Source organism: Fistularia commersonii, chromosome 1 (genome assembly GCF_037954325.1).
Source record: "Fistularia commersonii isolate RoL2024-O1a breed Wild chromosome 1, RoL_Fcom_v1.0, whole genome shotgun sequence".
Lineage (NCBI taxonomy): Eukaryota > Metazoa > Chordata > Actinopteri > Syngnathiformes > Fistulariidae > Fistularia > Fistularia commersonii.
In genome coordinates, this window is record NC_141284.1 from 9,945,117 (window position 1) to 9,968,275 (window position 23,159).

At 41.4% G+C, this 23,159-nt stretch overlaps 1 protein-coding gene across 13 annotated transcripts in view; it reads right to left on the minus strand.

Annotated features, from left to right (window-relative positions):
* Positions 1-23,159, minus strand: part of myt1lb (myelin transcription factor 1-like, b) — a 184,626-nt gene that overhangs the window by 101,796 nt on the left and 59,671 nt on the right. For 7 of the 13 annotated variants that reach the window (XM_086147000.1, XM_086146980.1, XM_086147051.1 and 4 more), the window contains exon 2: positions 2,084-2,129. In XM_086147000.1, coding sequence (XP_086003126.1) covers positions 2,084-2,129 — 46 coding nt within the window. Of the gene's footprint in view, positions 1-2,083; positions 2,130-22,989; positions 23,088-23,159 lie in introns of those variants that run through there. The other 6 variants (XM_086147009.1, XM_086147018.1, XM_086147043.1 and 3 more) reach the window with 2 other exon arrangements.

The following is a 23,159-nucleotide window of genomic DNA, read 5'->3' on the forward strand; positions in this document are numbered from 1 at the left end:
TAAATAATGGCAGAGGTATGGAGTAGTTTGACTCTTTAATTTTGAAACACCAACAGACAACTCAAACTTGAACAGCCGGGATCGCCCATATATACCCAGCTTAACCACGGCCTCCAGTCCTTAGTCACGTGGGATGAGAGGCCACACCCTTTCATATCCGCCACAGTGTTCCCTTTATTTATATGAGCAGTGTATGTATCGGTGGTTCTCAAGCTACATCAAATATCCACTCCTAGAGACTTATATCTTGTTTGGTGGTCAAGCATCAAGTCGGAAAAAGCATAGCCTAACTCATTCACAGTACCTAACCTAAAAAACCCTGAAGTCATATGTATTGTCACGACCCTGCGGTACTATTAGAGGAAGTTCTGTGTTTTCCAACTGGCTGTGAGGGTGCTTTGGGGGATGAGAGGGAGTGATGGGGCATGGTGGTGGAGTAGAGCGTGGAGACAGAAGATAAGTGAAGCCACTGTTGTTTAACTGTGCTAATAAAGAAAAAAAAAACTGTGCTAATAAAGATAAGGTTTGGTAAGTGCCAAATCGTCATTGTTGAGCACATCCATGCGGACATTATAATATGCACTGTATCAAGAAACAGAACTAGGCCCTAGAAAAATGGGAGAACATAATAGTACAGAAAAATGACAAAAAAATGAAACTGTCTTAAAAAATTAACATTAAATCAGAGAGCAGATGTAAACAAAGCACATGGTACCCAAAGAGTGTTTGCTGGGACCTAAGTGATGCCACCTCTCCAAAACAAATGCAGTGTAATGCTGTTTTCTTCCACTGGACTCACAAACAATTTTTTTTCCATGATGTTTGAATTTTATGCACACTGCTTCGGGACGAAATTAATTTTTCAAATTATTTATTTGAATACTGCTGTAAAGTTGAAACGTTGCATGGTTGCATGGAACGCCTGTACATTATTGTTATTATCATTCTAATTATGTGTGCATGCTTGTGTGTCTGTGTGTGTGTGTGTATGCTTGTATGTGTGTGTATGTCTGTGTGTGTGTGAGAGAATTTTTGGCACACCTGTGCATCAAATCCAGTAATGAAATTTCTTCACACCTAAATATTCCACAATCAACTGTGTTATAAGAACATGGAAGTGTTTGGGAACGGCAGCAATTCAGCGATGAAATGGTAGGCTACGTAAACGGACGGAGCAGGGGTAGCGGATGATGAGGTGCATACTGCGACAAGGTTGCAGGGTCAATCGCTACAGACCTCTTAACTTCATGTGGCCTTCAGATTAGCTCAAGAACAGTGCGCAGACAGCTTCATAGAATAAGTTTCCAAGCAGCTGCATCCAAGCCACACTTCACCAAGTGCAATGCAAACCATCTGATGCAGTGATTCAAAGCACGCCGCCACTGGACTCTAGCGCAGTGGAGATGTGTTATCTGGAGTGACGAATTGCGCTTCTCCATCTGGCAATCTGATGGACAAGTCTGGGTTTGGAGGTGGCCAGGAGAACAGTACTTGTTTGACTGCACTGTGCCAAGTGGCTCCCGAGCCACATGTGGCTCTTACGTTCATGTCGATATTTGTGTTTGAGTGTTTTTTTTTTTTTGCTGTAAGTGGACAACGCTGAAGCGACACGTGATTGCTCAAGTAAAAAACACACAGACATAAAATTCAACACCAACTTAAGAGCCGCATGCGGCTCAGGAGCCACATGTTACCAGGCCTGGTGTATATGTTTATCCCTTTCACTTTTTTCCTCAAAGAGAGTCATTAGTTTGTGAGATAAATCAAGACCCAACTGCCACTTTTAAAATGACCTGTCATTTCCTTGTATTTTACTTTTACTTTGATATTATCTGACATTGTATTGACTTTATTTTCAAACAAAGCTCTTGAAATTATACTAATGGTGTTTCTGAAAGATCCAAGAAAGGTGGGAAAATCAGGGTGCAAAGACTAAGGCGTAGCTGTCCATGATTTCTACATTGAGGTTTTCAGTTCCTCTATCTGAGCATGCTTGTGTTGCAGCATGTGAATGTTTGTTGTAGAGTAGACTGGAGATCACTCTTGATTAATTTGAGTACATGTATATATATCATGCAGATACCTTTGGAGCGTAAGCGATGGTGCTTATCATTGGTATCCACCTCCATCTGCAGAGAAAGGACAAACAAAGAGATTAGTATGTAGGAGACTGCAACACAACAGCATGGGTAGTTTGGATTTGCGATTTCAGGTTCAAGATAGTTGTTCAATTAAATACAGTTGGACCCAGAAATATTTGGACAGTGTTACTTTAGCTGTTCACAAAAAATTATTTACTTTACAATTATATTATCACTATGGGCTTAAAGTGCAGACTATCAGCTGTAATTTGAGAGTATTACCATCCAAATTAAAGCAAGGGTTTAGGAATTACAGCTCTTTAATACATAGCTGCCTCATTTACAAGGGACCAAAAGTAATTGGACAATTGACTCGGAAGGCAGCAAATAAATAACAAGGTGGTATCGGCTCTTCCCTCAGTAACCTGTCATCAATTAAGTGGTTAAAAGGTCTGGAGTTGATTACCGGTGTGGCGTTTGCATTTCAAAGCTGTTGCTGTGAACACACAACATGTGGTCAAAGAAGTTCTCAGTGGAAGTGAAACAGACCATCCTGAGGCTGGAAAAAAAAGGAATTCACCAGAGGAATAGTAGAAATGCTGGGAGTGGCCAGATCAACAGTTTGGTACATTCTGAGAAAAAGTGCACTGTTGAGCTTGGGAACTCAAAAGGCCTGGACGTCCACGGAAGACAACAGTGGTGGATGATTTCAGAATCCTTTCCATGGTGAAGAAAAAACCCTTCACAGCATCCACTCAAGTGACAAACACTCTCCAGGAATTAGGTTTATCAGTGACTAAGTCTACCATGAAGAGAAGACTTTATGAGAGTAAATACAAAGGATTCACCACAATGTACAAACCATTAATCAGCCTCAAAAATAGAAAAGGCCAGATAGGACTTTGCCAAAAACACTTGATGAAGCCAGTGCAGTTCTGGAACAGCATTCTTTGCACAGATGAGACTAAGATCATCCTGTACCAGAATGATGGGAAGAGGGAAGTTTGGAGAAGAATTGGAACAGCTCATGATCCAAAGCACTCCAAATCTTCTGTAAAACATAGGTGGTGGCAGTGTGATGGCATGGGCCTGCATGAGTTCCAATGGCACTGGGTCACTTGTGTTTATTCATGTGACAAAAGACAGAGGCAGCTGGATGAATTCTGAAGTCTATAGTGATAAACTTTCTGCTGTGACACAAAGTTGATTGGTTGGGGCTTTTCAGTACAGATGGACAATTATCCAAAGCATACCGCAAAAGCAACCCAGGAGTTTTTTAAAGCAAAGAAGTGGAATATTCTGCAATGGCAGAGTCAATCCCCAGATCTCAACCCAATCGATCATCCATTTCACTTGCTCAAGAGAAAACACAAGGCAGAAAGACCCACAAACAAGCAACAACTAAAGATAGCTACAATAAAAGCCTAGCAAACCCAGCATGTTGTGATGTCCATGGGTTCCAGACTTCAGGCAGTCATGCCTGTAAGGGATTCTTAACAAAATATTGAAAAGTAACATTTTACTTAGGCTTATGTTTTTGTCCAATTACTTTTGAGCCCCTGAAATGTGGAGCGTTTGTATAAAAATAGCTACAATTCCTACATGCTAAATCATATTTTTGTTCAACCCCTTCAGACTGAGATGGTTTGGTCATGCACAGAGGAGGGATTGTGAATATAGTGGTAGACGGATGCTGGAATTGGAGCTGCCAGGCAGGAGATCTCGATTAAGACCAGGGAGAAGATTTATGGGTGTAGTGAGAGAGGATATGAGGGTAGTTAGTGTGAGAGAGGAGGATACAGAGAATAGGGTTAGATGGAGAAAGTTGATTCGCTGTGGTGACCCTTGAAGGGAAAAGCTGAAAGGAGAAGTTCAACCCCTTGAATTAAATCTTAATGTCTGAACTTCAGTTCCATTGTAGTTGTTTCATTTCAAATCCAATTTGGTGGCATGCAGAGCCCAAATCATGAAGATTGAGTCACTGTCCAAATAGTTCTGGGCATAACTGACAATTCAAGGAAGATTTGTAATCTTGCCATCTTTAGTTTATATATACACATTAAATTTGGCCATTGAATTGGAGGCATGCGTGTGGTTTCACTGGGGATGAACAGAAACAATCCTCAATAGAAATATGTGGAGGGAGCATGAATTGTGGTGTGTGTTTGTGTGTGTGTGTGTGTGTCCGTGTGGCTTTGTGCCACAGGCAATCTGGTATCCTCCACTGGAGATGCTTTCTTGTTTACACACACACCCAAAAAAAAAACAAGAAATGGCCAATGAAATCTTCATTGGAACATCATTCCTTCTGCATTTTAGTACACTAAAGACCTTCAGAGGTACATCAAGTATTCCATGCAATAAGCAAAGAAACCATGCAGACACTTATTTTGCCATGTAAAATAGTTTATACGTTGCTTTGTTAAATAAGTCCCAAACTATTAGAGAAAACTTTTGATTTATAACTGTAAATCCCATGCTATTTGAGGTGCTTGTTCGTCTCATACACCCAACAATTAATGCAAATGACAATAACAAATTCACAATATATACAGTCATGGCCAAAAAGTTTTGAGAATGACACTTTCACACAGTCTGTTTCTTCAGGGTCTTTAGGTGTTCGCTAGTTTCTATAGTTATGTCATTCTCAAAACTTTTGGCCATGACTGTACTGCCAGTCCTACAAAAGGTTTGTGGCCAATCCCAATACCAATGGGTTACAACAGGCAACCAACCAAATCGATTCCATGCAGGCATGGGTAGAACATAAAAACTTTAGTAGGAAAGGCCCCAGTCTCCCACTAGATTTATAATGCTTTTAGATGTGACAGCGCTCACCAATGCACCACCGAACCATGCTTTAGAGTTGAACAAAAAAGACAAATTCCTCAAAATGGTTGTCTGTCTAGGGGACAAAGATTTGGTCCTGGGAGATGATTTGTTGTATGTGCACATGCAGGCACACATGGTTGTGAAATGGGCCTTTCTGACAATTTCTCTGAGATTACCCCAGTTTTACATTAGCAAGTAACACCTTCATGAAAAGCAAAACAGCATCTAAACCAAACAGTAGCTGCAATAACCCCTGTAGCAAGTCAGTTCAAAACAGATTTTATTTATATAGCAAATCACACGAGAGTTGTCTCATTACATTTGAAATGTAGAGGTCTGGACCACACTCTTTATAATGAATTACTGAAATTCAACATTCCCCATGAGCTAACACTTGACAAGGAAAAACTGCCCACTATCGGGCAAAAACATTTGACAGATTAGAGGTCAATCTGTGGCCTCTGTCTTGACTGGTTGTGGTACAAAGAAAGAGTGTGATAGAGACAGGGGTACCGTGAAGGTTGGGAGGGACAGGTATAATCAATCTCCTACAAATAATAACAGTAGCACTTAGTTACATATTTCTGGTGACATAATCCAATTATTACTTGAGTTCATAACAAAAGTTCATAACAAAATAATGGTGGGCACCTGGCAGGACTGCTACAGTAAATAAAGCCATGCTCCCTGGTTATCTGTGAAATGAGACCCCAGGGACTTGGGAGACATGTGGTTACTATCATGCATTTATGAAGGGACGTGAATACAGTCAGGGTAGGAAGAGTGGGAGGAATGAGAGAAGTGCCTCATGGGATATCCCTCAACGGCGTGAGACAATGGCAATATTACTAGAGGCGAGACTAGTCCTAACTACCGGAATAAGCTTTCTCACAGGGAAAGGTTTTAAGCCTATTCTCAAACAATGAGAAGGTGTCTGCCCTTGAGATTTGATGACAGTTTCACAGAAGAGGAGCTTGATACATGAATGCTATGGCATCTATTCTACTTTTAGAGAACCATGGAACACAAGTGGCCCTATGTCCTGGGAGCATAGAGTGCCACCCTGACTGGGTGATAGAGGTCTAAGACTTCTCAGCGATATGGTGGAGTCTTCTAGTACTTTATATGTTAAAGAGAACAATTTCAAATTCTGTTCTGAAGAAGCCACTCTTAGAACACGTGCAGGGACTGCATTGCGGATCAGCTGATCAGCTGGAAAAGTAGAGCATGTGCGTGAATAAGAGGGAATGGTGAGGCTTCAAAGAGTAGAGCAAAAAAGGTAGAGGATTTCTAGTACGTAGGTCAACAGTCAAGAGCAAGTGTAGAAAAGAGGTGAAGAAACATGTCCAGGTAGGTTTTAATGTCCAAAACATTTAATATGTACTGTCCCTTAGATGGACTCATTCCAGACCCCAATGGATTTTTGGCAAAAAAAAAAAAAAACAACAGCAAAAAAATGAGGTGATTGGATGTCATGAAAACAAGGAAACATTCATTTGACTTTGCTCCAAAAGTCAGCACAGCCTGGGTTCTCACTCCGAGAATAACATAATAATTGGAAGAGAAAGAAGTACAGTGGAAGAATTTAGCAGTCTTTAATTGAAGTATCAAGGTTTCACAACACCACTTTTGTTCTTCTTTCGGGTTTTCCCTTCAGGGGTCGCCACAGCGAGTCAACCATCTCCATCTAACCCTATTCTCTATATCCTCCTCTCTCACACCAATTAACTTCATATATACCTCATATACCTCTCTCACTACATCCATAAATCTTCTCTTTGGTCTTCCTGAAGACCTCTTGCCTGGCAGTTCCAATTCCAGTATCCATTTACCAATTTATTCACTACCCCTCCTTTGTACATGACCGAACCATCTCAGTCTGGCTTCTCTGACCTTCTCTCAAAAACATCTAACATGTGCTGTTCCTCTGATAGACTCAGTCCCATCTCCACCTTGAACTTCTCCATTACCCCTACAGCACACTGCACCACTGTCTCACAGATAGCATACATGTCCTGCACCGGTCTAATATATTTCTCTGCCACTCCAGACTTCCTCATGCAATAGTCGAGCTCCTCCCTTGGCACCCTGTCATATTCTTTCACTAGGGCTTCAAAATCACAATGCAGCTCCCTCTGGCCTTCTCTGTATTTCTCTATTAGCATTCTCAAAGGAAATACTGCATTTGTAGTACTCTTTCTAGGCATGAAGGCATACTGCTGTTTACAAATGCTGACTTCTGCTCTGCTCTGCTGACTATCTGCTGTCTATTTAATTGTGTTTTTGTTTTTTTTGCTGTTTCTGGAGATTTTCAGTTATCCAGGTCATGGTGATTTTTGGCCAAAATACTGTATATTGCTGGTGTTTCAGAAAGGTTCAACAAACACCATATACAGTGGGGCAAAAAAGTATTTAGTCAGCCACCAATTGTGCGAGTTCTCCCACTTAAAAATACAAGAGAGGCTTGTAATTTTCATCATAGGTACACTTCAACTATGAGAGACGGAAAAATAGAAAAAAAAACTCCAAAAAATCACATAGTCTGATTTTTAAAGAACCTATTTGCAAATTATGTTGGAAAATAAGTGTTTGATTACCAACAAACAAGCAAGAATTCTGTCTCTTACAGACCTGTAACTTCTTTTTCAAGAGGCCCCTTAGTCCTCCACATGCTACCTGTGTTAATGGCACCCCAACTGGTTATCAGAATAAGTTACCTGTCCACAACCTCAAATAGTCACACTCCAAGCTCCACTATGGCCAAGACCAAAGAGCTATCAAAGGACCCCAGAAACAAAATTGTAGACCTGCACCAGGCTGGGAAGACTGAATCTGCAATAGGTAAGGAGCTTGGTATGAACAAATCAACTTTGGAAGCAAGTATTAGAAAATGCAAGAAATACCAGACCACTGATAATCCCCCTTGATCTGGGGCTCGACACAAGATCTCACCCCGTGGGGTCAAAATGATCACAAGAACGGTGAGCAGAAATCCCAGAAGCACACGGGGGGACCTAGAGAATGACCTGCAGAGACCTAGGACCAAAGTAACAAAGGCTACCATCAGTAACATGCTATTCCACCAGGGTTTCAAATCCATCAGTGCCAGACACGTCCCCCTACTTAAGCCAGTACATGCTCAGGCCCTTCTGATGTTTGCTAGAGAGCATTTGGATGATCCAGAAGAGGATTGGGAGAATGTCCCATGGTCAGATGAAACCAAAATAGATCTTTTTGGTTAAAACTCAACTTGTTGTGCTTGGAGGAGAAAGAATGCTGAGTTGATGTCAAATAACACCATACCTACTGTGAAGCATGGGGGTGGAAACATCATACTTTGGGGCTGTTTTTCCTGCTAAGGGTCCAGGATGACTGATCCGCGTAAAGGAAAGAATGAATGGGGCCATGTAACGTGAAATTTTGAGTGAAAACCTCCTTCTATCAGCAGGGGCACTGAAGACGAAATGTGGCTGGGTCTTTCAGCATGACAATGATCCCAAACACACTGCCCGGGCAATGAAGGAGTGTCTTCGTAGGAAGCATTTCAAGATCCTGGAGTGGCCTATTCAGTCTCCAGATCTCAACCCCATAGAAAATCTTTGGAGGGAGTTGAAAATCTGTGTTGCCCAGCGACCGCCCCAAAATATCACAGAGGAGAATGGAGGAATGGGCAAAAATACCAGCAACAGTGTGTGAAAACCTTGTGAAGACTTACAGAAAATGTTTGACCTCTGTCATTGCCGACAAAGGGTATATAACAAAGTATTGAGATAAACTTTTAATCTTGACCAAATACTTATTTACATCATAATTTGCAAATAAGTTCTTTAAAAACCAGACAATCTGATTTTTCTGGATTTTTTTTTGCACTGTGTCTCATAGTTGAAGTGTTCCTATGATGAAAATTACAGGCCTCTCTCCTCTTGTTAGGTGGAAGAACTTGCACAATTGGTGGCTGACTAAATACTTTTTTGCCCCACTGTACCAGAACATATCAAACCCCACAACACCCTGAGAAAAAACCTGGTGTACCCCAAGGACAAAACACCCAGGCACAAGATAGAGAATGTGGCGTATGCTGTCACTTGCACTGAGGATTGTGATGATATCTATATTGGAGAGATCAAAAGAACTCTGCACAAACAGATGGCCCAACACAAGAAAGCCACCACTTCAGGCCAGGACTCCGCAGTCCACCTACACCTGAAGGACAAGAGCCATTCATTTGAACAGCAATGAATGTATTCTGGCCAAAGAAGACATGGTTTGAGGGAGGAGGCGATGCGATCTCTGCCAAAACAGAAAAAGAACATCTCTAAACAGAGGAGGGGGTCGTACTGGGATCAATACCAAGACAGATTTGCACATATGGACCAGTCCCATCTGCACTCTCCAAAAGACTGGGAAAGACCCCACACCAGGGTCCCTGGCAACATCCACGTGATCCAACAGGTTTCAGTCTTGTTTTGCTTTACCTTTTCAGATTCCAATCCAGGTAATCCCACTAAATTGCTCTTTTGTTCCAATGACCTACCCCCCATCAGCATAGAAACCCCCTTACACCTAGCTTCTGCAGATCAACTGTTCCACTTATATAAAAAGCCACCATAATTTAGACCCTCTGCAAACATTATGGTCCATGGAGATTCCTGTCTCACCTCATCTGTCAGCCTATCCATCACCACTGCAAGCATGAAGAGGCTAAGAGCTGATCCCTGATGGAATCCCATCTCCACCTTGAACTTCTCGGTTACCCCTACAGCACACCACACCACTGTCTCAACTAGCATACGTGTCCTCCACCAGTCTAACATACTTCTCTGCCACTCAAGATTTCCTTATACAATACCAGAGTTCTTCTCTTGGCAACCTTTCATATGCTTTTTTTGGAGGTCTACAAAAACACAATGCAGCTCCCTCTGGCCTTCTCTGTATTTCTCTATAAGCATTCTCAAAGCAAATACTGCATCGGTAGTACTCTTTCGTGGCATGAAGCCATACTGCTGTTCACAAATGCTGACTTCTGCACTCAGTCTGGTTTCCACTACTCTTTCCCATACCGTTATTGTATGGCTCATCATCTTTATCCCTTTGCAGTTCGTCTCAATTCTTCTCACTCTCTCGAAGATTCTGTTGAATAATGCAGGCAGAAACTCTACCGCTGTCTCTCCTGGACACTTCCACACCTCCACAGGTATATTTATCAGGATCAACTGCCTTTCCACTCATCATCCTCTTCAATGCCTATTGCACTTAACTTTTACTAATCTCTGCTACTTTGCGGTCTACAATAGTCACCTATTCTACCTTTGCCTCTTTTATTTTACAGCTCCTTAAAGTAGCTCCTTAAAGTATCTGTCAATACATTTCCCTCTCTATCCTTAGTCACCCGGACCTGCTGTCCATCCTTCCTATCTTTATCTCTCTGTCTCGTCAACCTGTATAGATCATTCTCTCCCTCCTTACTGTCCAACCGAGCATACAAGTTATCATACGTGCTTTTGTTTTGCTTTTTGTTTTACTACCTCTATCTGCACCTCTCCCTGTAGCTCCCAGCACTCTAGTCTGTTCTCTTTAGTCCTCTCAGTGTCCCTCTTCTTCTTTGCTAACTGCTTTCTCTGTATATACTTCTGCACTTTCTCATTCCACCACCAAGTCTACTCATCTACTTTCCTTCCAGATGACACACCAAGTGCTCTCCTACCTGTCTCCCTGATAACACTAGCTGTAGTTTTCCAATTATCTGGAAGCTCTCCTTGACCACCCAGAGCCTTTCTCAACTCCTCCCTGAAAACCCTACAACACTCCTCCCTTTTCAGCTTCCCAATTTGTCCTCTGCTCTGCCCTTGTCCTCTTAATCTTAATTGTCACCAGAGTCATCCTACAAAACCACCATCCTATGCTGTCTGGCTACACTCTCATCTACAACTACTCTGCAGTTCTTAATCTCTTTCAGGTTACCTCGTCTATACAAGATGTAGTCTACCTGTGTGCTCCTACCTCCACTCTTATAAGTTACCCTATGTTCCTGATTTTTCTGGAAAAAGGTGTTCACTACAGCCATTTCCATCCTTTTTGCAAAATCTACCACCATCTGTCCCTCTGTGTTCCTATCCTGTATACCAAGTCTGTCCATCACTTATTCATCCCCTCACCATTGCCTGCTCCAACATGCCCATTGAAGTCTGCACCAATTACTACCCTCTCATCCCTGGGGATATTCTGCATCACTTCATCTAGCTCATTCCAGAACTCCTACTTCTCCTCAAACTCACATCCCACCCGCGGGGCATAGCTGCTAACAACATTGAGCATCACACCTTCAATTTACAGTTTCAGACTCATAAGTCCATCTGACATACTTTTCACCACCAGAAAATTTCCCAACAAACTCCTCTTTCAAGATAACTTCTACAGCAGTTCTCTTCCTGTCAGTGCCATGATAGCACAACTTAGAGTCTGCTCCTAAGCTTCTGGCCTTACCAACTGGTCTCCTGGACACACAGTATATCCACCCTCCTTCTCTGCATCATGTCGACCAACTCTCTACCTTTTCCTCTCATTGTCCTGATATTCAAAGTCCCTACTCTCAGTCCTAGACGCTTGCCTTTTCTCTTCTTTTTCTACTTTTGAACACACCTTTCTCCTTTCCTGCTTTGACCTGCAGTAGTCCAGTTTCCATTGGTACCCTTTAGGTCATCAGTTCCAAAGGCAGTCATTGTTAATGCGGGCCTTGACCGATCTGATATAATATGGTTATTAGGCTTGATTTGCACATTTAGTCTTGGCAAAAGTTTTATGCCGGATTCCCTTCCTGATTCAACCTTCTGCATTTATCCGGGCTTGGGACCAGCTCAGGGAGACACTGGCCTTTGCCCCCAACAAGGCTGGATCAGGGAGATACCAGCCCGTGCTGCCCTTAGGCTACCAGGACCGACCAGGACCTCACAAGTGCTTGAAAATTTATATTGCACACTGCCTCTGACCATAAAAGCCGCCGTATTTAAATTCAAAGATGGTAACATTTAGAGGATTTCGAAATACCACAGTGCATTTGTAAAAATGTATGAACAAACATCCTTCGATCCATCTATCTTCCCTGGCTTATCCAGGGTCAGGTTGGGGACAGCAGCTGGAGCAGTGAGGCCCAGACCTCCCTCTTCCCTGGCACCTGGTCTAGCTCCTCTGGGGGAACCCCAAGGCATTCCCAGGACAGCCTGGAGACATAGTCTCTCCAGCGTGTCCTCTGTCTTCCCCATGGTCTCCTCCCAGAAGGACATGCCCAGAATCGGCATCCTGAACAGATGCTCGAGCCACCTCATCTGATTCCTCTCTATGAGGAGGAGCAGCGGCTCTACTCCAAGCCCCTGCTGGATGACCGGACTCTCTTCGAGATAGGGTGAGAAGTTCGATGACCGAACCTACTCACCCTATCTCGAAGAGAGACTCCGGTCACCCTTCGGAGGAAACTCATTTTGGCCACTTGTATCCACTTTGTGGTCACTTTGTGGTTTAATATGTGAACCAGACCGGAGGCAGCTCATTCAGTGGATTTGTAGGAGTAGGGCATTCATGTTTGTCCTGACCTTTCTTAAACATGGAGCTAATATTGCTAAACGCATTTGAAATCTTTTATGAAGGGGACAGCGTTCATTGGGGCTGTAACCAGTCTTATGCTCAATCGTGACACCCAGCGTCAGGAGGCTCAGGAAAGATCTGGAATACTGCGAATAGCGCGTGGAAAAGGATCTCTACGGGTGTTATTCGTCAGCGTGCCTACAAAAGCGTAAAAACCTCCACGAGAATACAGCAAAAAGTTTAAAGTTAACTGGGCGGAAGAAATATATTTTAAACATGTCTCTCACATACCACCTCTTGTCAGAGTGCACAAAATTGGAGCTCGATCGCTTTGCTCTGCCAATGATGCAGCTGTCTATCAGATCAGAGTAATTATGTAAAGATCCATCCATTAAATGCTGTCACCAATCTAGAAGTGCTGGATTTCCTAATACCTGGAAATGGAATTTTCTATCTAGACCTAAACTCGATGCTACTCTATCTAACGCCTTATGATTACAAAGGTTGATGGCACAACTCTTGGCAACGCTGATGAGTGTGTGCAGGTAGATGTCAGTCTGAAAGATGTTCCCATTAGCTCTGTGTCTGTGAAACATCCTTACAGATCTATTATTAACGTCCTCCTCAATTTCTCACAAGAAACATTGGAGAGTCACTTTTTGGCTGGTCTGTGGTACAAAGATGTTGGCACAGATTTGTATTCAATTGACATGGCAGCAAATGTCTTGTGAAGCATGCAAGCTTCAGTCGTGCTTCACAGCCATTTAAGATAGCCAGTGCCCCTGCATACTGAGATTTTTTTTTGAAAGACTATGGCAAAACAATGTGGACGTATGCTTAAAATTTGTAAAGGGTAACAACGCTTTTACATTGATGTTGGATGTGGCGGAGAAGTACAATTTAAACACTCTGAGCACAGGCATTTTTGTGAAAAAGGTGAAAATCTCACTGGATGTCATGCTTGGGCAGTGGACCACTCTAATGAAATCCAATGCAGTTTACTTTATAAGCCGCGTGGTCGTTAAGAATTATAGTATTCCTGTCGGGCTAAATGTGTGTGTTCACAGGACAACTTACAGTGGGGAGAACAAGTATTTGATACACTGCTGATTTACTTGCAAAGCACGTAAAGATCTGGAGTTTTTATCATAGGTACTCTTCAACTGAGAGTGACTGATTTTTAAACAAAAATCCAGAAAAATACACTGTATGACTTTTAAGTACTTAATTTGCATTTTTTTGCACGACATAAGTATTTGATCACCTGCCAAACAGTAAGAATTGTAGCTCTCCCTGAATAGTTCTTTAAGAAGCCCTCCTATTCTCCACTCATTACTTGTATTAACTGCACCAGTTTGAACTCAGTTCCTGTATAAAAGACACCTGTCACACTCAATCAAACAAACTCCAACCTCGCCACAATGGGCAAGATCAGAGCGTTCAGGAATTTTACAACCTTTATCTAGGTAAAAATAGACATATCAGAGATTCTCCACTCTGCGCTGGTCGTGAAACTTTGGAAACGGTTATTCATTATTTCTATTCAATCTCTCGAGGGATGAAGCGTCAAGTCCTGATCGACTTTTAAAACATGAACATCATGACATCATGAACAGTCTTCAAATAGAATCTATCCTGAGATCTTGGGCAAGTCCTTTGGAGGTGTTTGGCTGAGCTATTTATTACTATGTAAGATTGATAAATGGCCGTGCTATCTAGTCGTTAACACCCATGATCGACCACATGAGGGGGAAGACTGGGTGGGGATGATCATTGAAGGCAAACAAGGGACATCAAGCTTCAGTTATGGTCACAGACCGGATTTTGTAATCTATCCTGAAAGTTTTTTAATGTTCCTAGCGAGAAATTCCCATGAAATGCGCTACAAAAAACTCCAGGTTCAAGACGATTATTCTGCGGCATGCAGCACCCACGTTATATTCTTCCTCTGCCAGTGCTCTACAGGACTCTCTTTCCTAGAAGTAATACAACTGTATTGTACAAATGACAAGTGACAAGTGACAAGTGACAGACTTGTCAGCAATTTTGTCAAGAAATATGCGTGAAGACTGATAAAACATGTAATCAGAAAGCATGCTCTTTAAAACTATTTGAGTGTTATAGCTGTTCTGACTGAATACTCTTTCTCACATGTACAGTATCAATAATTTATTATTTGATAAAAAACATATGATTTGCATACAGTCATTTTTATTGATGGAATTCTAGCCATTTGGAGGGTTATGGTGTAGAAAATCACCATTCAGAGGCTGCAGGCCCTCATAGCTGTAGCACGTCACTGGATGATTTAGAAGGTGACCTCTTGTAATCCGTAATCCATAAAAGCGATGTTGACAGAGGGGGTTGTTTCCCACATTTTCTCTTACTTCGCCTTATCTGAGGAAGAGCTTTGCTCAAGGTTTTGGAGAGTTTAAGCCGTAATTGCTCGTGTGCATGAGTGCTTGTAACAGACGTGATTGGCATATTTAATTCGGAAATTATTTTTAAAAATGCATCCCAACCCTGAGGTACGCTTTGTGCATGGAACTGCTAGTTTGAGAGAGTGTTCATTAAATCGAAAATATGAGAGCCTTTAATAATCTTGTCCCAGACAATTATCACGCTGAAACTATTCCATCTTAGGTCTGAATTACAGTGCTTCTGAAGAATATAGGCAGTATTCTTCCGATTGCACGAGCCAATATTCTCTAAAATCTCTTCTTCAGTGTTGTCAGGAGCTTCTTCTTCTTCAACTCTCATTGGAGCATCACCACCTTCGGCTGCTTTCTCTGGGGACGGGGTAGGCACTTTAAAAACTATTTCACGGTCTCGTCCTCCTTTCTGTGTAAAGCCAGATATTTTTCAATTAGATCATTATAATGCAAGGTTTTGGTGTATGCAACCCATGGTTGTTTTGACACATGATCCATTTTCTCTTCCAAAACATATTGAGCTATCTCACTGATGTTTTCAGTACCAGACTTCTGGGTTAAAGTCTGCAGTGGTTGTGGAGAAACAATGTACATTTTATTCAAAGATCCCATGACATTCCCTCTCTGCACACGTTGTGTGTGTAGTTATACGTCTACCTTCGACCAGCAAGCAAACTGGTCAAGACTGGGATTGCTGCCCCTAATAGTCTTCTGTTTATTCAATTTACTGTACTGTTCAGAGGTCAAAGGAATGTTCCCTTCTACACATTCAGAGCAATCTGGCAGTGCCAGTATGAGATCTTCTGAGCCATGAAATAGAAAACTTCTTTTGTCCTTTAGTTTTAGAACAAGCAAAACTTTTAATATGGGGATGTTTCTTTAAATCCGTTTTGACATTTTGAAATCACATTTAATACTGATAAACTACAGGCCACTAGTGATGGAGTATCCTGCTTCTCGATCCGTAATGTTCTGGGTATTCAGGCCTCAAGTCCACGATAAAATATGTATACATGTCTTTGGTCACACAATTAAAACTCTGTAAAAATATTCTCTTGGTCCGGGGAATATTTGTTACACTAAAATTCACATCTGCAGTTTGACACGTGGGGATTTGAAAAGGACAATATAATTTGTGTTTACATTGATTGTTCTGCTATGCTTCCCCTAATGAAACATCTTTTGAACTACAAAGATAACTGATAATTTTCGATGATGCCTGTACATTGTAAATGCCATCATTATTTCATCATGATTGGAACCAGAATCCATTCGGTTGTCAATGACTAACAGATTTTGTTGGTGTAATGGAAAAATATTTTCATTCATCAGAGTCTGGGATCCCTTTGATAAATTTAACTTTAACATTTCTTACCAATTCATCATATATAGGCTGATGGGCAGAGTAAGAACAGATTATTCGATCAGATAATCAAGAAAGAGTATGCTTCATATTTTGGAGTAAGAGTTTTACAGAAATGATTTGCCACTCCCGCTTGCTCCTACGAGGAGTGCTGTGAACGGCAGTTGGAAGCGAGGGTCAAAATACACTTGTTCCATGTTCCGTACCTAATATTTACATAAGCTTGGGGGTTAGATAACTGAACACTAATTTTATTTGCATAGATCCTTGGCTGAAAAGGATGACTGAAGACGATAAATAATACAGGATACAGAATACATGTTGGAGAACACTTATTTTATTCCCATAGATCCCTGGGGAGTATAATACAGGATACAGAATACATGTTGGAGTATAATACAGAATAATAATGTCATCCACAAAAGAAACGTTTAGAAAGGTCATCAGGTCATCCCATCATAAATCTATGCAGTCTTTTCAGAAATACTGTGAATTTCACCCTGCGATTAATACCCAAATGGCAACGCTTTCCCATCTGCAAAGAGATGCCTCTTACAGGACAACTGAAAAGTTGATAATGTGCTGTTTATTAGTGAGCTTAAAGGTTTTCATATTACTTGTCATTTAATTGTGTCAGGCAGGGATTTCCCGACAGGTGTCAGAGTTTTTGTGATAGCACTCTACCAGGTTTGTGAGAGTGTCAAAGCTACATTTTTTACAACTTTCATAATTTTGTGCAATCCCTTTAGCACGTTAAGTCACTTTGCCGTGTTCTGTTAGACAGGTGTATGACTTCAGAACCACGGCTGACCAATTAAAAATATAATCACTGGGGACTAATTCTGATTTCAAATCTCCCAGATAATTACTGGGCGGGGGGTTATATCGGTCACTGAGACTGGATGTGTAAATGACAGAATCGGTATCGCAGTGCAGAACCTGTTCTTGGAGTAATTGTAATTACTTATACAGTTGAGCAATAAGTCACACATAAGGAGTCTTGAATGCGGCTAGAAAAACATTTGTGTCGCCTGGTGGTAAAACACAGTTAGAATTATAATGACATTGAATAAGTGGGACATTATCATTTATGAAGTGAAACTGCCAACAGTCATACTTGCAAGAAAAAATAAATTTGAAAAAGACTTTCAGGTGTGCTCATTAGAGTCGTTGAGACCTGGTTTCATATCTGAGGCAGCTTTGCCTAGAGAGAATTTAGTAGAAGTTTTGCAATTTCCCTGATTGTACGTGGTTTTCTGGGGATTGAGTTCAATACCCTGCTCCTCTTTATAATCACTGATGTAGGTCTTAAACAGAAGCAAGAGGCCTTTGGGAGTTGAAGGAAAGTGTAGATGTATTCTTTAAACAGCTCTTCTAATTTCTCTTCAAAGTTCCATACTTCATCAATTTCAGCCAAAATATCACCTTTTCTCAATGCTTCAATTAGCTTGACTCTTACACACATCGTGAAGTGCCCTCTCTTCAACATCGTGTACACACTCCGTGGTCTGATTGTGCATGAATGCGCATGATCAGCATGGTATGAAAATGAATTTCCCTTTGTCATTTCTCGCAGGAAGTATAGGGAAAAACAACTTACTTGGTGGGTAAACTTTAGCATGTATTAGCCCAAAGTAATTTTCAATTGGAGTTTCTAATTATCTATGGAGGGCCTATGGGGTAGTGAAAATTAACATTTACAATGATTATAAGGAGGTGAAATCTATATAATTTATACACTCAACATGATGCAGCTGGAAAGCCATACACTCTCCATATAAGACTGTATAGAAGCGTGTGAGAAAGCCTTGTTTTAAAATTGTTTTGATATGGAATTGCAATTGTTTCAGGTTTTGAGAATTTGGTTTGAAAATCAGATTGTGCCAATGAAGTGATTGTCACGCTATCAAACGGGTCACAACTCGGCGCCTGTATGACTTAATTTCGAAAATTTGTTTGCATCTCAGCCAAGATTTGAACATCATTTTCACAATAAACTACTGACTCAGCATCATAGTCAAATTCCTGATTATTTACAGTCTGACATCACTAAGTCTCTCTGTTTAGGAGTCATTACATCAACCCCCGTACATCTTGGGTGGGGGGGTATCTCTTTTTATAGTCAATTTTTGAATAACCAGTGAATTTGTATGGAAGTAACCTCTTTAGCTATGTTTTACAACCCAGATGTGATGATCAAAGCCTTTCCCATAGTGTGAAATTGAGAATGAAATTTAAAGCATAGTCACGCCCTTTCCAGATCTGTCACTCCCCATCTAGTGATTGAGCCAATACAAGCACTGGAACGAGTGAGAATGGAATGAGAATGAAGTCGGCTAGTTTGAGTGGTCTCAAACTAAAAAAATAAACTACTTTTTTGATATATCTTTTCCTCGGTTTGATTGATTTTTGACACATTTAACAAACATGTTTATCTTCCTCTCCTACAGCAGTGTCAGAGCTGTGAACTGCAGAGAAAGCGGCTGATGTTAAATCTATTTATACTGAGCCAGCAAAGTGGTTTTAGGCTGTTTATAAATCAGAAACTTTTAAAAAATCTGCATTTGTTATTGATCTGACAATTGCTGACTGCTTTTCTAGCATTCGAATGCTGTTTTAACTCCCTAAGTCGTTTGTAACATAGACTGCGCTGCGCTGAGCTCTCACAAAATTGACAATTAGCTCAAAGGAACCGTTGGTAAAAACAGACCAAAAGTTCCTGGAAGTCAGACACTGAGCCAACCCTGTAGCAGACAGTCATTGAGACATCAAACTGCAAACTATTAGCATGCAGATTAACCTGGTCATTTGGCTGGACTCTGGCTCTCTGAATAACGCTTGTCCTGTCCTGCAAACTGACATTCAGATAAAATTTGTGAAAATTAGGAATAGATGATGGTGGGGGAAAGCGAAGGAAAGTGCAGATCTCAAAATTTTTAAATCTTTCAGTTTATGACACACACGTCACCATTGCTGTGACCTGGTGGAATGTCAATGTTCAGGCCGTCGTTGTCCGCCTCCATAGATGGGGGCTGATTGTTGTAAGTCTGATTGGTATTATCCTCTCTTTTCTTCATGCTCCTCCCTCTCCACATTGTCGTCCCTAACATCTCTTCCACTTCCCCCGATGAGTTCCCTCAACCATCTTAAGGGCTTTGCATCATAGTCTGTGTTCAGGAGCCCATGGTTCGTCCAATCCTTGATCACTTGATCACTGATGCACTGTACAGGATGGGTTGGAGCAGGATGTTCTTAGTGAGGAGACTGAGGTCGTTTGCCGTCTGTGGCGGGCTCCTCAAGACCTTCCACCAGTCTATGGTAGCCAGCGCACTCTTTGGTATAGTGTGCTGGTGGGGAGGTGCCAGGACTGGTGAGGTCAATAGGCTCAATAACATAGAAAGGAAAGTCCGCTCAGTGGTGGGACTGAACCTGGACCATCTTCAATTGGTGGAAGTGGGGAGAATGAAGGACAAGCTGGGAGCTATCCTGGACAATCCTTCCCACCCTCTGCATGACGAGCTGTGGCAATGTTCAGCTCCTTCAGCCGATGGTTCATGCAGAACCGAACGCTTCAGACACTCCTTTTTGCCCACGACCATAAGACTGTACAATAGCGGTCTGGGTGACACACAACTTTGACCGGCTTGAGTGCACCTGTGTTGCTTCCATAATCTCACTACCTGACCCCATTCACTAACTCACCCATTCACATGTCATGCCCTAACTCTGCTCTCTTTCTTATCCTTGTTTGTCCCAGCCCGCAAACATCCTGCCTATTTTTGTTTATTTTATTCATTGTTATTGTCACTCTATTTATAGTGTCATTTAGTTTAGGTTGTGTATTTTTCACCCTCACTGTTCCTTGATGTTGTCCATTGTTATACATGATGTTGCTGTTGTTGTTTGCTGTCTATAAATCTGCTGTCAATATATTTGTTGATGTTTTGCTATCTTCTGTCTTCTGTCTGTCTATACATCTTTATATTCATATTTATTTTACTTTTTTTTTGACATCTTATCTTATCTTATCTTATCTTATCTTATCTTATCTTATCTTATCTTATCTTATCTTATCTTATCTTATCTTATCTTATCTTACTTGAGGACTGCTGATGAGTAGAACAGAGTGTAGTTCATCTTATGTAGGAAAAAACTCCACCTTCTGTTTCTATACCTTCCTGTTGATGAGGAACTGGTTTTTGAGTTAGGGTTAGGGGTTAGCCCTCCCATACTCTTTTGGTATTCAAGTATGTGATCAGCTGGAAGAGTTGTTGCAGAATTTCAGTGAAATAGGCATGTTCTGATCCATTCATTTTTTTATATTAATTGGTCAGATATTACCTCTTTTATCTTCTGCCAGAAATTTTTGACGAGTGAAGGGATTCATTTTTTGCCATCTAGTCATATACCAACATTTATATATGCTAGAACCCCAGCTGACATAAATCTAACCTTTCTCTCCCCCCGACATGGGTCCCAGACAAAACACAGCTTTGAGTGAACATATTCCACACTTATGGCCTATGATGACCCCCAAAGGCATAGAATGCGACCACGAAAGCATGGGGTGGACCCCACAGAATGGACACCTTTGAGCTGCCAGACTCCACACTGTAGCGGAAAAACATATTTGACCTATGACCTCATATGATCGCCACATGGTCCATGGACATCTAATTATTCCCCAGGGGCCTGTAAGTACATAACCACAACCTCTAACTGTTCACTGGGACCTATAAGTAGGTCACCACAGATGTAAATCAATTAGTCTCAGGTCATAAATCAATTGGTCATGGATTATTCATTTTGATTTTAACAGAAAGTTGTTCTGATATTATCTTATATGTATTATACTCTTCATATTTGTTTTATGCTCGTCACATAATTTCATTTTATTTACCCCCCCCAAACCTTGGTACCTTGCCAGGGGCTGGGGAACTTTTTGACAGGGAGAGCCATAAAAGCCATTGCGCTGATCAAAATGCAAATTCCTCAGTCCATGCAGCCCGGAGTGCGCAGTAATCATCGTCTTTTTTTTTTTTTTTGCCATTTTTTCTGTTATGAGGGTTGACGTGGATAAACTAGTTGTTTATCTGATAGCCATACGCCGTCACCGAAAGAGCCATATATGGCCCACGAGCCATAGGTTCCCGACCGCTGGCCTAGCCCATGAACATATTGTCTTTCATGATACTGGTCCATTATGCCAAAATGACTGTGGACAATTGATACACACATAAAAATCCATCCACTTAAATATGAACACAAACACACAGCCTTTCGTCACAGTAGTTTTCACTCCAGTGAAACACTACGGAGCCACCAAACCTGAACTGTCATTACTGAAATTGAATGGAAGCAGGTATTTATGCCATGCTTAATCTATTGACAGCAAATGTCCTCTCCACACCTTGACGCCTCAGGGACTTTTGCCAGCATCCTTATGTCAATGGATCACTAATTTCATGACAGACAGGAGATAGCAAGTGAGGCTGGGGAAGTTCACATCACATCACAACCTGGGTCTGTGAGCTCTCCCAAATACTGTTCCATCTCTGCACCAACAAACACAATTCCAGGGACCCATCTGCCAAACTCATGAAGTTTACTGACAGCATGGCAGTCATCAGCATGACGTGGATAAAAGGCAGTGACAAGTCTTCTAAAAACAGTGAAAATTACAGTGGACTTCAAGAGGTGCCCTCCTATGATGAACAGCAATGTGGCTACTGCAGGAACATGCGGGATTCTAAGATCCATCAACTTAAAGGACCTTAAGTGGTCACCCAACATGATGGTGTGCTCAAAAAGGCCCAACTAAGGATATACTTTCTGTGCCAGCTCAGGAAGTTCAACCTGCCTCAGGACTTGCTGATCCAGCTCTACACCACAGTATTCCAGGCTGTTCTCTGCACCTCTGTGATTGTCTGGTATGGTTCAGCCACCAAACAGGATAGGAATAGACTAGAGCAGACAATCACGACTGCAGAGAGAAACTGTCCGACACTGTTTCTGAGTCAGGGCCTGGGCAATAAAAATCACTGCAGAGCCATCATACCCCAGACACAACCTGTTCTCCCCTCCTCCCCCCCTGGTAGGAGGTACAGATCACTGTACGTTTGCCCCACCAGATATAGGAATTGTGTTTTCCCACAAGCCATCACTCTACTTAAAACGACCTTGTCATACATAAACAATAACATCATCGCTTCGTCATTACAGATTATATCAATCAAAATTTCAGACTTTTTTAAATCATGTCACCACACGCTGTCAACATCTGCTTCTTGTGCATCCTGTGAGACAATTTCCTGTTGTTAATAATAAACATACAGTAAACATACGAACATGTTATTCTAGACTGTATTAATCTCTTTGCACCATCTCACTGATAACTTTACTAATTGCTTTTGTAATTTCAGTTATAAATTTAAAACAGAGCCAAATTACTTTTGTCTGCAAATACAATAGGCCAAGAAAGCTGATTCTGAATGCAATGCCAACTGTGGATTTAATGATTTATTTATTGTTTTTCTTAAAATCATTTTCCTGTGCTTGAGATATTCAGTGGTGAAAAAGGAAATGTATTCATGAGCCATGGAATAAATTGAACTACAAGTACACTGAATATATCATGTGTGGTCACCATAAATCTTAATAAATAAACAGGCGTGGTGTAAAAAGAGAATGCAGCACACTGTACCTGAAATGGTTTAAAGAGATCCAGCCCTCTGCTTCCACTGTGGCTCACTGATGTCTAGCGGGAGAGAAGGCTCCCCATTTCCCCTCTACAAACATTTTCTACAAAGAAGGAAGAACATTGAGAAAATACATTGTTAAAATAATAACCAGCACGACCACAAAAACACACCC